The sequence below is a fragment of the Eutrigla gurnardus genome (assembly GCF_963514095.1).
Source record: "Eutrigla gurnardus genome assembly, chromosome: 9".
NCBI lineage: Eukaryota > Metazoa > Chordata > Actinopteri > Perciformes > Triglidae > Eutrigla > Eutrigla gurnardus.
This window is the reverse complement of record NC_139923.1, coordinates 14,184,261-14,197,160: the sequence shown is the minus strand read 5'-3', so window position 1 is coordinate 14,197,160 and position 12,900 is coordinate 14,184,261. Positions and strand designations below refer to the sequence as shown.

General features: G+C 40.3%; 1 protein-coding gene across 2 annotated transcripts in view; it reads right to left on the bottom strand.

The window, feature by feature from the left end:
- kcnq1.2 (potassium voltage-gated channel, KQT-like subfamily, member 1.2) overlaps positions 1-12,900 on the bottom strand; it is a 153,507-nt gene that overhangs the window by 130,082 nt on the left and 10,525 nt on the right. For both annotated transcript variants that reach the window (XM_084018257.1, XM_084018258.1), the window contains exons 3-8: positions 9,448-9,538; positions 4,083-4,209; positions 3,815-3,893; positions 3,623-3,719; positions 2,337-2,477; positions 18-128 (exon numbers count right to left, since the gene is read on the bottom strand). In XM_084018257.1, coding sequence (XP_083874383.1) covers positions 18-128; positions 2,337-2,477; positions 3,623-3,719; positions 3,815-3,893; positions 4,083-4,209; positions 9,448-9,538 — 646 coding nt within the window. The remainder of the gene's footprint in view (positions 1-17; positions 129-2,336; positions 2,478-3,622; positions 3,720-3,814; positions 3,894-4,082; positions 4,210-9,447; positions 9,539-12,900) is intronic.

The following is a 12,900-nucleotide window of genomic DNA, read 5'->3' as shown; positions in this document are numbered from 1 at the left end:
TCGTGAATGACACTTACAGCAGGCAGAGCGAAGAAGGAGATGGCGAAGACGCTGAAGCAGGAGGCAATGGCCTTACCTATCCACGTTTGAGGGATTTTGTCTCCGTAGCCAATTGTGGTGACAGTTACCTAAAGACAGAGAGTGGATGAAGTTCCTCTGACATTTATTAAGATGATCATCAGCAGATTGTAGTGTGACAGAAAGAAAAATCCTGCAACGCTCATCACTCTTCACACTTCATGTGATCTCAGCTACAACATTGCAGGTTGAGGCAGGAAACTGTAGGATGTCTGATCTTTATGACTCTTTTATCCCTTTCCTGAACCCCAGATGAATCTCACTGTTGTAATATTTTAAATGATTTCTCCTTACATGTTCAACCTTACAGTTGCATTCAGAAAGAAATCTAAATTTCCTCTCATTTGTAACTGCTGACAAAATGAAAAAAACCTCAGTCAATGCAGAGCTTCCAAAGCATCACCAGAGCAGTCCATAACTGGAGTTAGACAATAAAGACAAAGTTCATCAGCCAATCTGGCCTTGCTCCACAACTGTCAGCGATGGACATTTGAGGCTCTTGCTCCTCAAAGGGAATAAGAATCCCAACCACTAATCCTCAGTGTGAGTGGAGGAATTTGTCGGGGTAAGGGGGGGGGGACAAATACTTCTTGCATTTGCATGAACACCCAGTTTGAAAGCAGAGCCAATTCTGACACATTCAAAACACACTTGGCCTGCCATGGGCGTCTATAGAGTATCGCCACGTGAGCCACCGTTGTGCGCTAACACAAAGCGGCTGATGTAAGGTGAGATACTTAAAAGGGCTTTGTGAGTAAAAAATAAGGAGCAAGGGCGGGAAGGGTGGATGGGTGTATGCTGGGGGCGGGTAGAGTGGTGGGGGATTTAATCCCTCATCCACAAATCCGATGACTAAACAATGTCTCCTGACCATCAGAGTGGAATAGTCTACTCAAAACACCCCTCTTATTCAGAATTATTCAAAACTCTACTCCAAGTCTACACAAAGGTCACAGACCTAGTCTGTGTTTGTGTATGTGTGTGCATGTGTGTATGCATGTTTATATGAATGTTGATCTGCAAGCATGTGTACTGCATGTGTGATCAATCCCAATACAGAATAAGGACCACAACTACAAAACACCAGCTGTAATTTTCCTCATTTTCCCTTTCACAGTGCGTCTTGGTTGAAGTTAGCAAGGTTGTTAAAATCAAACAGCCATTATCTAACCGGCAGCAATTGGCAAACCAAGAAGAGAGGCGGGGAAGGTAAGGGAGGGAGAGAGAAGGGGATATGAATCATGGCATTGGCTTGTCCTCCAGCTGTGCCCTGCACCTGCACATCCGAAAGTGGAAATCATGCCAAGAGAAGGAATACACGCTGGGGGAGCTTAGCTTTCTCTAATCAGCGCAATCTCATTTCAATAAGCGCGCACGCACACACACAAACACTCACAAAACCTGACGGAACCTATTGTGATGGCATATCATGACTCTCAAGTTTACAGTCCCGGAAAAACAAAAAAAAATGCAAATCCCCTACTGTGATTCTTTTCTCGACATTGTGAACAGAGCAACACAAATAACAGCTTTATTCAACTTTCCATAGAGCAGTGGAGAGCACTGTGACCCCTCTAACCCTCGTTACATAAAAGGTAGTAATCCCCCAATTAAAGTTTTAATTAAGGGAACTGACACTTTATATTGGTGCTCTAAAAGTTCTTTGAGCCAAAGAGCCCAGAGGTGAATGGTTTATTACCGTCTCTTTGTGGCACACTGATCCCCTGCACAAGGCTGCCATAGGTTTCTCATTACTCCTCGCTTTCAATTCAAATGTTTAATTAACTACTCTGGAAACCCGAGCCACTCTAAAGAGGGAAATAAGCAAAACCAGCTCTATGTATGAAAAACATCAACACACCTGCGCTTGTGTTGAGTGTCGCAGCAATGCGTGCATGCTACACCAAGAGCCAATGGGGAAAATAACAACACAAGGAGATTAACAATTGGTCTAACCAGGGTGGCCTGCCATCGCAATCATTTTCCCATTTGAAAATCCATTTGAGAGTCCTTTGTGAAGATGTTTTGTTACAGTTTTTTTTCATGTACCTATGATGTGGTCGTTCAAGTATGTAAGCGATGTTGGAAAATTCAAGTAGCATTCAAGTATCCAAGTAATACATGCATTGCAAAAAAAGAAAAAAAAAACTATTCAGCAAACATACTTGTACAAATATGCCAAGAGTACAAAAAGATCAGTGAAGGACTTTGGCTCTTCTAAAAAATAGAATTTCTATTATCTAGCTAAGCTGCCTTACCACGCCCCACCACAGGGCATCGGCATAGCTGGAGAAGCCCGTCTTGCCCTCTTCATCCACAGCATCCTTCTCCGCCAAGTAGACAAAGTAGGAGGAAAAGATCAGGCCCAGGAAGCCGATGTACAGGGTGGTGATCAGCTCCTGAAAAAACACATTAAATTGGCCGAAAGCAAAACTATGAAAATGTTGTGTGAAGGAATGTGTACATGTTAAGAAAGCCAGGTTAGTGACAGGGCACATCAGCGCTTCTCCAAACAACATGTATGTTTCAAACTACCTGTGACTGAAGCGCTGTAAGCTGCTGCTGATTGATGCCGACCTTTCTCCTTCTGTATATAGTAAGAGATGTCAGGTCGAATTATCTCTGAATGATTGTGCTGTTTGGGTCCTACCCGTGTTCACATATGGAGAAGGGAGCTTGTAGCTGCTCAGGCCTTGCTTAAGGAATAACAGTGTTTGCATCATACAGTGCACAGATGAGACCAGTTCTGTGTCTGCTAGGTCAGCTAACGGCCTGTGGTGATTATTATAGCCAACTACTACCAAATTATCTGCAATCAGTCATGCTTGTGGCATTTAACAGAACACTGACAATGCACTTCCTATCCACCCTAAACCTCAATCAGTCAGGTTAGGTAGAAAGTGGCAGTATGCTCAGTTAGGGCTATACTTGACCAGCGATCAAGGAAGTGGCTGTGTTGGCTCGCTTCCGCTGTTACGTGTGCATTCTAACAGCTCGGTGAGTTTAATTTTTGTGTTTGGCAAGATTGTATGACATTTCTTATACTATTACTATTATTACTATTCCTTTCTACCAAGTTATTGACACTGATAAAGGCAATATAAATGCACTAAACAGAGCACATCATTTGATAAAGTGGTCTTCTTGACCTATGCATGCAATCTTCATTGATCAGTCCTGTTCTTCTTATGCATGACACAGACACGTCAGCCTCGACCACAACTAAAGAACACAGTTTACTTCAGAGATTAAGAGGAATGGACATTGCATCCTGTGATTTCATTATGTATCAGCCTAATAAAATACTATAACAAGTGGACCAGTAGGCCTAAAAGGAGAAAATAAAGAGACATTTTCTCTTCCCAGGTCTGCAAGGTCCGCTCTGGCTCATTTCTGCACACATGTGCATGCATTTCCGACAGAGCACATTGGATTTGCTGTAATAAGCAGTAAATTACAGCAGGACCAAGAAGGAAGAGTCAGCAGACACAATGCTAGAAACAAGCAAATAGTTTTTGCATTAACCTAAATACTACCAGCTTACCTGTCGATGAATAAAGACTACAGATCCCAGGAGCCTCCACGTTCCTCCCTGGCGATCCACATGTAGCATGCGCAGGATTTGGAGGAAACGGATGCCCCTACAATACACAACAACACCTCATTATCTTCTGATCCCTCTTTCAGGCACATGTATGAGTAAATAATTAAATGCAAAACAAATCAGTTGCTCTACCTGATGGCAGACGTGGCAAACACTTGGCCATTGGACCCTACACCAAGCACAATGATTGAGGCAATGACCACTATCAAATCTGGGGGCGAGATATAGACGGACAGCAAAAAAAAACAAGAAAGAGCATCAAATCAGGGCTTTAATCATTTCAGTTTCAAGGACACAGTGTACTAAAGTAAAGCCATACAAGGCAAGTTGTTGATCTACACAAGAACAATACATGACATCCATTGTATTAAATGGGAGCAAAGGAAAATGCCAGGTGCACCTATGATTGATATGGGCTTCCTGATAAAGAGGAGGCGTCCTTTGATGCCTGCATATTTGCTGCGACAGCCTGCCGACCACAGCCGGACCACATACTCTGTGCCAAAGAACAGCACCAGCACAATCTCCTGTGGAGTACAATGCAAACACAAGAGCAAGGGTTACATTAATCCACTGGTACAGCCACAATAATCGTGAAGCACATACAGGATGAGTGGATGTGGAAGTAGATAAGGTCTCATTTCTAAGAGCGTTGATAACAATGTGTCCTGCATTAAGACTAATCCAGAAGCATTACTCAAGCCAATCATGAAGATTTACAATATGATATGAACGGGTAATGAAAGGTGTGTGAGACAGAGACACTGAGGTGGTCTAGTAGTACCAAGACCACCCGGCCACCCAGGAGGAAAAATGGAGGTTGATAACATGACTGATGACAGCTCATATTGAGACCAGGTCAATGGCTAAGTGATTGAAGCCGCAGGATGAAATGCTATCACTCTGCTGCCTAACAGATAGAAAGGCTAAACAATCAAATAAATCATTTAGCAAAGCTATCTGCAGCACTGCAGAATAAGATAGTTAACTATGTGAAAAAATATGAGTTATTACGAGTAATTACACACACCTACATTTTAGTTGTGTTTGATGTTTTTGAATTGTGTGCCACTTTGTGCCACTGTGCATTTGTTTTTTTATATTCTGTGCATACCTGTGAGCCTCTGTGACTTTATTAAGCCTGTCTGATGAAGATCGTTTTCCTGGCCACCGTGTATGCATAATATTTAGCCACCGTACTGTCTGTTAAAAGCTAAGGCCATGTGGGTGGTCATCCCTCTGATTGCTTGAACTGGCTGCCCCCCGACCGCCCCTTGTATGAAACTTAATACCATGAGCCCTGCTGCAATAACACAGCAATACAGAGCCCCTAAACAATGACCTGTCAATCAGAGCAGGCACTGTTTTGGCTGGCAAAAGTGTCAGCACAAAGAGAAAAGGGCCTCCATCAGGGTTATCGTGGCGATAGGTCAGAGAGATGGACAGATTGCTCTTGCTGCTTTGCCACATGTTTGCCTATTTTCATCAATTAACCATGTTTACAGCTTTGCGCTTCAGTCGTCTGGCCTGGATTTCCTATAACCTGAATTCATGCCCATGTATTGCTACATTTACTGTCACTGAGTTAAAGACAAAGAGAGAGAAAGATAAAGAGGCAGAACTGAAGACAGACACAGGCAGAAATGGTTCAGTAAATCTCTATAACATAGCCCGATAATCAGACTGAATTACCATTTGGTTTCACTTTATTCATTTAGATTTGCATCGCTGAGCAAATCGGAGATGTTGCCAGGAATTCAGAGGTCTGGAACCAAGATAACTATAACATCCATTCCAGTTGAACTTGACCACTCAGCCATAGCCTTATTGTTTGTGCAGGAGAGAACCAGGCGGTGTTTCGAGTGCCTGTTGCTGTGTCTATAATGTAACGTTGTTCTGGACCACAAAAAGTTTAACCAATGCCTCACAAACAAGGTGGGAACCTTTGATAGTTACATCCTATATACTTAACTACTGATGTGACCTTATAATTGGGGGTTAACGTAATTCTGAACAAATTTAAATAAATCACTACTCAGAAAATTTGCCTCCTACTGACAGTCAAACAAAAACAGTGTACCAACGCCAGCACAAAATTACACAATCCCCATTCATCACGTTTAATAATTGTGACATATGGGTAACATTTGAAAGTCAAACGACCACATGATTTTGGGGAATGTGAAGAGATTAGTCATAATAATTCCATAAAATGGGTCACCCAGATGTTGGGGAGTTTTTGTATGTCTATCAGAAAATGGCATCTACGTGTTTACTGGGGGAAAAAAGAGAAGAAAAAAACGCCTGTTCACAGCAATAATCTCATCAAGCCGGACGAGGATAAAGAGCTGCTTTGGAATTACGGTATCAAATGAAGCAATCTAATCACATTTTCATCTGTCCCCCACTATAAGGGAGGTGCATGTATGCACAAATGTAAACACAAACTCACTTAACTACATTAAGATTCACCTTTAGAAAGCTTTTGCAACTTGTGGTTGGTTGTCAATATTGGATTCCAGATGATCCCATTTCATTTGCACATGCTTTCTCAGAGATAAGATATTTTATCTAATAATCAGAATTAAAGGTTCTCAATTTTTTTTATTTAGAGCAGAGGGACTGCCTTCACACTCTCAACATGGCAGCTAGCAGCTAGGGTGCTACTGCTAACAGCAAGAAGAGTGCAATAGGGGAACATAGGGGCAACTAGAGGATGGGCGCCATGCTTCCGCAACAATGTCGTCGGTCGCAGCAGTGTTAACAGAATCAACTGTCCTAGTGAAGAGCGGCAACCATTAGCTAGCCAATGGGGCACAACAGAGAATCACGTGCACCAACATTTATTGACTATGCATGTTTAGTCAATTAATTAACCCTTCGTTTATCTTCGTCGCTCACTGCTACTATCTAGCTGTCAGAGCTACCATGGAACCTACACTGTCTATTTTTTTTTTAATTAAAAGTGGTTTTAGAGAGAAGCAGACAGTAGTGTCTATAATACACGTTTGAAGGAAATATTCAGGATTACAAACTGATTTGGATGCAAAAACAGGTTAAAAGGGTAAGAGAGAAGCTAAAGCCTACAGATCATGGTGTAAAAGTGAACCACCACAGGCAATAGAGACAAAAGACAATTAAATTAAGGACCGACACTATTCCTGTCAAGACAGGTAGGTCATTATTCAGTGTTACAATCATTAAAAAAGGAAAAGCAGCATGTGTACATGTAAACCTTGAGTAGCACAGACGTGCCAGTGTTGCTAATGTTAGCTCCACGCGTTATTATGCATCTCCTTACAACATCCCTGGGTAATCACTATTACTCGACCTTAAAGCAAAAGAAATTATTAGTGTAGTTTGCTGCGTAGCTGTGCACCTTAACACACAGCGAGGGCACAAGAAAACATGTCTAAAATGTATTAAACATTTTAAATAAAGAATAAATGAAGAAGGCCTGGGCAGAGGAGAGGAAAACTAGGAGATCCATGTCACATGCTTGTTTGTACTGTATGAATGCTACCGTGCCTCCTGCCCAGCCGAGCCAGCTTGGCAGCTGCCCTGAAGGCCAAATATCCTCAAGGACTAATGTCCCCTCTGCCATCCAAAACAAGCAGCCTGTGATTCACAGATGTCAGCTAACCCTGAACTTTCTAAGTATAGCTACTACCACCACTATATGCCACCATGACACCATTAATAGGGCTCCACCCCCCTTAAACACACACACACACACACACACACACACACAAGATAAAGTATTATCTTATCTCACAATTGATACCGAACCAAAACGATGCCTTACAAATACTCATGCATACACCCAAACACGCAGCCAGGTGTACAAATAAACAGGGTTTGAAAATTCAAGAGAAAAGAAATGCAGAAATGCTTCATTTCTCTCCACATATTTATGGGCCTGATGACTGCCGGTCTCTTCGATAAAAGAACAGAAAAAAAAGGTGGAAGGTGGGTGGAGGGAGGAGAGAGATGGAGAAAGACAGTTAGAGGTAATGATAGAAAGTATTTGGCTCTTTTTGGGTAAAAATAAATGAATAACCATGATAGTAGATTTTCAAAAGGGCACTGGCCAAAAGTTTACAGAACACAGTGTCCACTCTGTCCTCTGTTTGCCCCCGGACTCAGGAGGTGGTGTGTGTGTGTGTGTGTGTGTGTGTGTGTGTGTGTGTGTGTGTGTGTGTGTGTGTGTGTGTGTGTGTGTGTGTGTGTGTGTGTGTGTGTGTGTGTGGCCTTTGTATAAACTGTGCGTGAGTAGGCAGTAGCTACATGTGTATTTATATTCCCAGTGTGCTGGCAAGAGACAGAGACACAAGGTCTTTGTAGAGTTCCAAACAGCAGCAATCATTTTTTCTACCTGTTGTAAGCGCTGGATTTATTGCATCACTTAGCAGCCATAAAAACTTAATAAGCCAGAAAAAAGTAAATACCTGCAAGTAGCAAATACAATGTGTGGAGACAAATGATTCTGCATAACTACAATGGTTAAAAACAGTGGCTCCTAACCATCCTAATGCTCCTAACCATGCTAATGTTGTATAACATGCACACATTACTTACTGTAAAGGGCTTTAAATGAATGCAATGCAAGCTGGCAGGTGTTGTGTGACGGTATTTGCAATAGCTGAAAGGGATTATTCTTTTTGAGCTTTGTAATATCTTTAGACTGAGGTGTAAGATGGCGGGTAGAATCCCTCCCAGCCAAGATCTTGGTCTCCATCATGTGGATACAGGAGGGTACTGCAATAAACCTATAATAATTTAGGACTAGCCATCTGTCACTCTTTCATTCAGTCTCACTGAAGAAAAAATCCAGATTAATTCCATTAATGAGAAAAAAACATGCCTTGTTACACAAGAAAACTGAGGACTTAATGCCAAGGAAGCATCACTAAATCCATTCTCAAGATAGCAGTGATAACCCCTTCATCAACAGATATAATATATCTATATATCGATACAGTAAGCCATTGTGGCTGCAATGATTAGTTGCATGATTCATAATAATTCAATTGAATAATTTGAAGATTTAATAATAGTAATAGCTTTGGTGGCAGTAATGTTATAGTATTAGCATAAGCCTTAGTGTCATTTTTTTTGTTTCCTCTAAAATGTATGATGGAATCTTTATGCACGTTTAACTGGCCTGTATTTACTGTTCCTCTTTTCTGTTAGTGGTTTGTCTTGCAATATTAATACTTTATTTAATAACTTTCCAACACTAGTTGGTTAGTTACAGTCACACCGTGGAACAATTTACAATTTCAACTATAACTGGCTGATCAATTCATTGTTTTGTGGCGGTCAAGACAAGTCCCTACACATATGCTCCAATCACTGATTATTTGGATTTATACAAGAGAAATTAGTTAATTTTCCATCTGCAGTCCTTTGGCAAGCATACAGCAACATATATATATGTCAAATAATATACAATTTAAATTCATTACAGTAAAAAGTGTGTATACACTGTATTCGATTGACATCTCTGACCCTCCTATTATTTTAGTTGGACCTCAGTAAACCTGAGTGCGGGACCTTTAAGACATTAACTGATAAATCTGTTACCATTATATCAGTAGGATTATGGCTCATAAGAGCAGGCCCAAATAACTGATGCAACCTGAAATGTACAATCCATGTTGAGTGAATTATGATGACGCTTCTGGATTTAGCCTTTTTGTGGAGTTGTAAAAGAAAATCCACAAGATGTATATTTGGTAAAACAGCATAACAAGAGCTCTTACCATCCAAAAGAGGGTTCCAGTGGCAAACTCTGCATATTGCTCTATTGTGGAAAGGACGCTGAAAATTAGACACACCAGGACCATGATGAAGCTGTAAGGAGAGAAAACCACATATCACTTAATGTTCTAGTAATGAAACAAAAACAAAAAAGGAGAAAACCTTATTGGTAAATATAATTGTCCTTGAAGAATTTGACCACCACTCAAGTATTTATCTAATTACCTTTGATTACCATGCTCGGAGGCATAATCAACTCCACCGAGCATTAGCTAATCATTTAAAAGAGACTGTCCATCTGTCGCTGTCTAGCTCTATGTCTCCAATATAACCTTGTGAGTTGAACATGCACTACCACACCTAAATGCAGGTAGAGGAGGAATTAGGGAATAGAAGGGTTCAAGTGAGAGAGGAGGGAAGGGGAGCAACGGCGTTAATTTTTATTATTAATGCATCTGTTGATTATTTCTCAATTAATTGATAGATCTTTTCGTTTATAAAATGTAAGAAAAAAGAAAAAGGGGAAAATTCGGATAATGGAGAAGCCAAAAACAGAGAAAGTCACTTTAATTGATAACTAAAACAGACAAAGATTAATGATCTACCAATCAACAAATCAATGAATCAACTATGTTTTTCAGCTCTATGGGAAAAATATAAATATAGCAGAGAGAAAGCGGAAAAGTGAAAAGCTTTTTAAAAACTACACTGTAAAGATCCTAACCATAAAGGGTCCTAAAAACGCCATAATTAGATAGCCTTTTGTGAGCGTGAGAATATCTGGGATTATTTGATTGTTATGTATATGTAAATTAATTAATTGTATTTGCAGTGCCTCTGAATGATTCATTTATTGCATGTAATTTAATCATTGGATTCCATAGCATTCATTTCTGAATACAAATACTTTCATAGTCCGTTCAGTTAATTCAAGATACTTTAAAAACTTTTAAATGAGTTTAGTCTTTTAATGAGACATGCAAACATGCAAAAATAGTAATTTCTTCTTAAACCCCTGCACTGTTTATTTATTCATTTTAAAAATGTTGAAGAGGCTGGTGAGGGGCTTTGCTTGGTCTCTCCGAATACTACAGGATTAACAGCCGAGTCCGTTGTGTGCATTTTCTCCATCTCGTTAATAATCCTTTGAACACATCTTTTAAGTGCTTTTACATGACATATTACAGTATGTGGTGTTTGCATGCACCATCATCGACATCATGACCAAGCTCACTTTAAAAACACACAGCAGTGGATGCATTATGATGCTCTGTAATACAAGCTGGATTATATGCCATATGCTGGAAGGGTTATGTAAGTGTCTGTTTAACATTATTCATGTACCATGCAAAAATAATGCAGGAACATATATAGTCCCAAACAGAAGAAAGCAAGTGTTGCATTCAACAGGGCTGCCATCCAGTAATGATTTTTTTAAATGAAGTATGTCCAAAAGAGACAGTTATAAGTCATCCATGTTAGCCATATCTGTACATTGGGCATCCATATGACCCGGTTTGTTTGAAGAAAGAGGTAGATGGCTTTACTTAAAAGTTCATACTCATTTCTGGTCTCTCAGGTGGCAGAATGAAAAAACAAGACCTAAAGGAGGAGTCCCCTTACACACAGCCTATGACACATAAGCCAGATGGGGCAGTGAGGATTACTGCACACACACACACACACACACACACACACACACACACACACACACACACACACACACACACACACACACACACACACACACACACACACACACACACACACACACACACACACACACACACACACACACACACACACACACACACACACACACACACACACACACACACACACACACACACACACACACACACAGTTCTGAGTAGTACAGTGTCATGTGCATCCCATTTTGACTGAGGTGAAGATGAGGTGTCTTTGAACAATGAAATCAACCAGTCACATCTTGGGATGCTAGAGAGGCACCAGTGAGATTTGGCTCAACACGTGTGTGTCCTCCAGATATGGGACTGAAAGATTTGAGGAGTGCATGACAGCTCAGAACTAGATGAAGAGCCAACCCATCCCTCTGTAGGGCATACATTTGAAATCAGGAACAAGCCAGTTGTATTATAGCAGTCGTATCTCTCAATATAAAGATTAGATTTGAAGAAATAAAGGATAGCATTGAATTGGAATTTGCCGACATTAAAGAAGATCACTGGTATCGCTGCTGAAACTTGAAGGACCATTTATAACCATATATGCACAAAATGGGCCCTGGAAGAGGCGTACACCACTTCCCACGCAAACGCTATCTTTAAAAACAAACTTGACGGGAGAATGAGCACACCTGCATGGAAACTCTGACCCATGCATGCACACATTATGGAGACTGGGGAAACGGGTGACGCTGACGGTGAGTTGGTGAACTGAAGCCAGATTGTTAATCATGAGAAGTGAGAAATAGAAAAATATAGGAATGACATTGTAGGAAAAAACATTGTCACTATCTGTTTCTCCTTTATTTATGCAGTATAACCTAATGATTTATGATGACCTTATTTAAGATTTTTCACTGAAAAGGATGTTTGCCAATGAAAGATGTGTGTCCTATATGTGAAGAAAAAAAATTAAAAATTACATTTTTGTTTCTTTCGATGTCAAGTAAAGTGATGTTTAAGCATATTTTGTTGATGATTGGTAAAATATTGCGAATCGCAATTATTTTGGGCAGGATAATTCGTGACATGGAATTTTCATGTCACCCTATGTCTAAACTATTCCATAAGAAACGTTCAATTGTAACTGGCACTGGCTCTATTTGTCAGTTTGTGGTATTTATCACTCTGCAGCAATTTCTGCCCTCCTCCTTATTTGTTGAAACTTCCTTGAAATAGTTTACATCGCAAATATTTATTTACCTCTGCTTACTGTAGTTTCTGCTTTTTTTTTCCCCCATTAAACTCAAACCATTTGTATTGACTAGTAAATCTTTCAATGTATCACTTATGTTGAATATTGTTGAATGCAGTTGGCCAGAGGAGCCATTAATACTGTGCGGAAATACTCTTAGCAGATATCATGTGTGTAGACCACACATAAGCCAAAACACTTTGCTACTGTTAGATGCATTTTGCTATAATAATATTGCCTAATGTACACAAACTGATCTGATGTACTGGCTGATGGGAATAACAATTTCTGGTATACGCCTTTGCCAAACAGTGGTATTATCAGCCAGAGGGCAGGTGAAGACGAGGGCAGGTAAAGCCTTTTCAAAACCCAGTTCCTATGACATCATGTTATTAGGATAAGCATAAACATGATGTCATAGTCATGTTGGCCATTGGCAAGGTCATGTAATCTGTGTTTTCTTTCAGCACATGGATCTATGCCATTTGTCCCGTTTTGAAATGACAACAGTAATATGCAATATCCGTGAGACTCCACATACTGTAGCAGCAGAG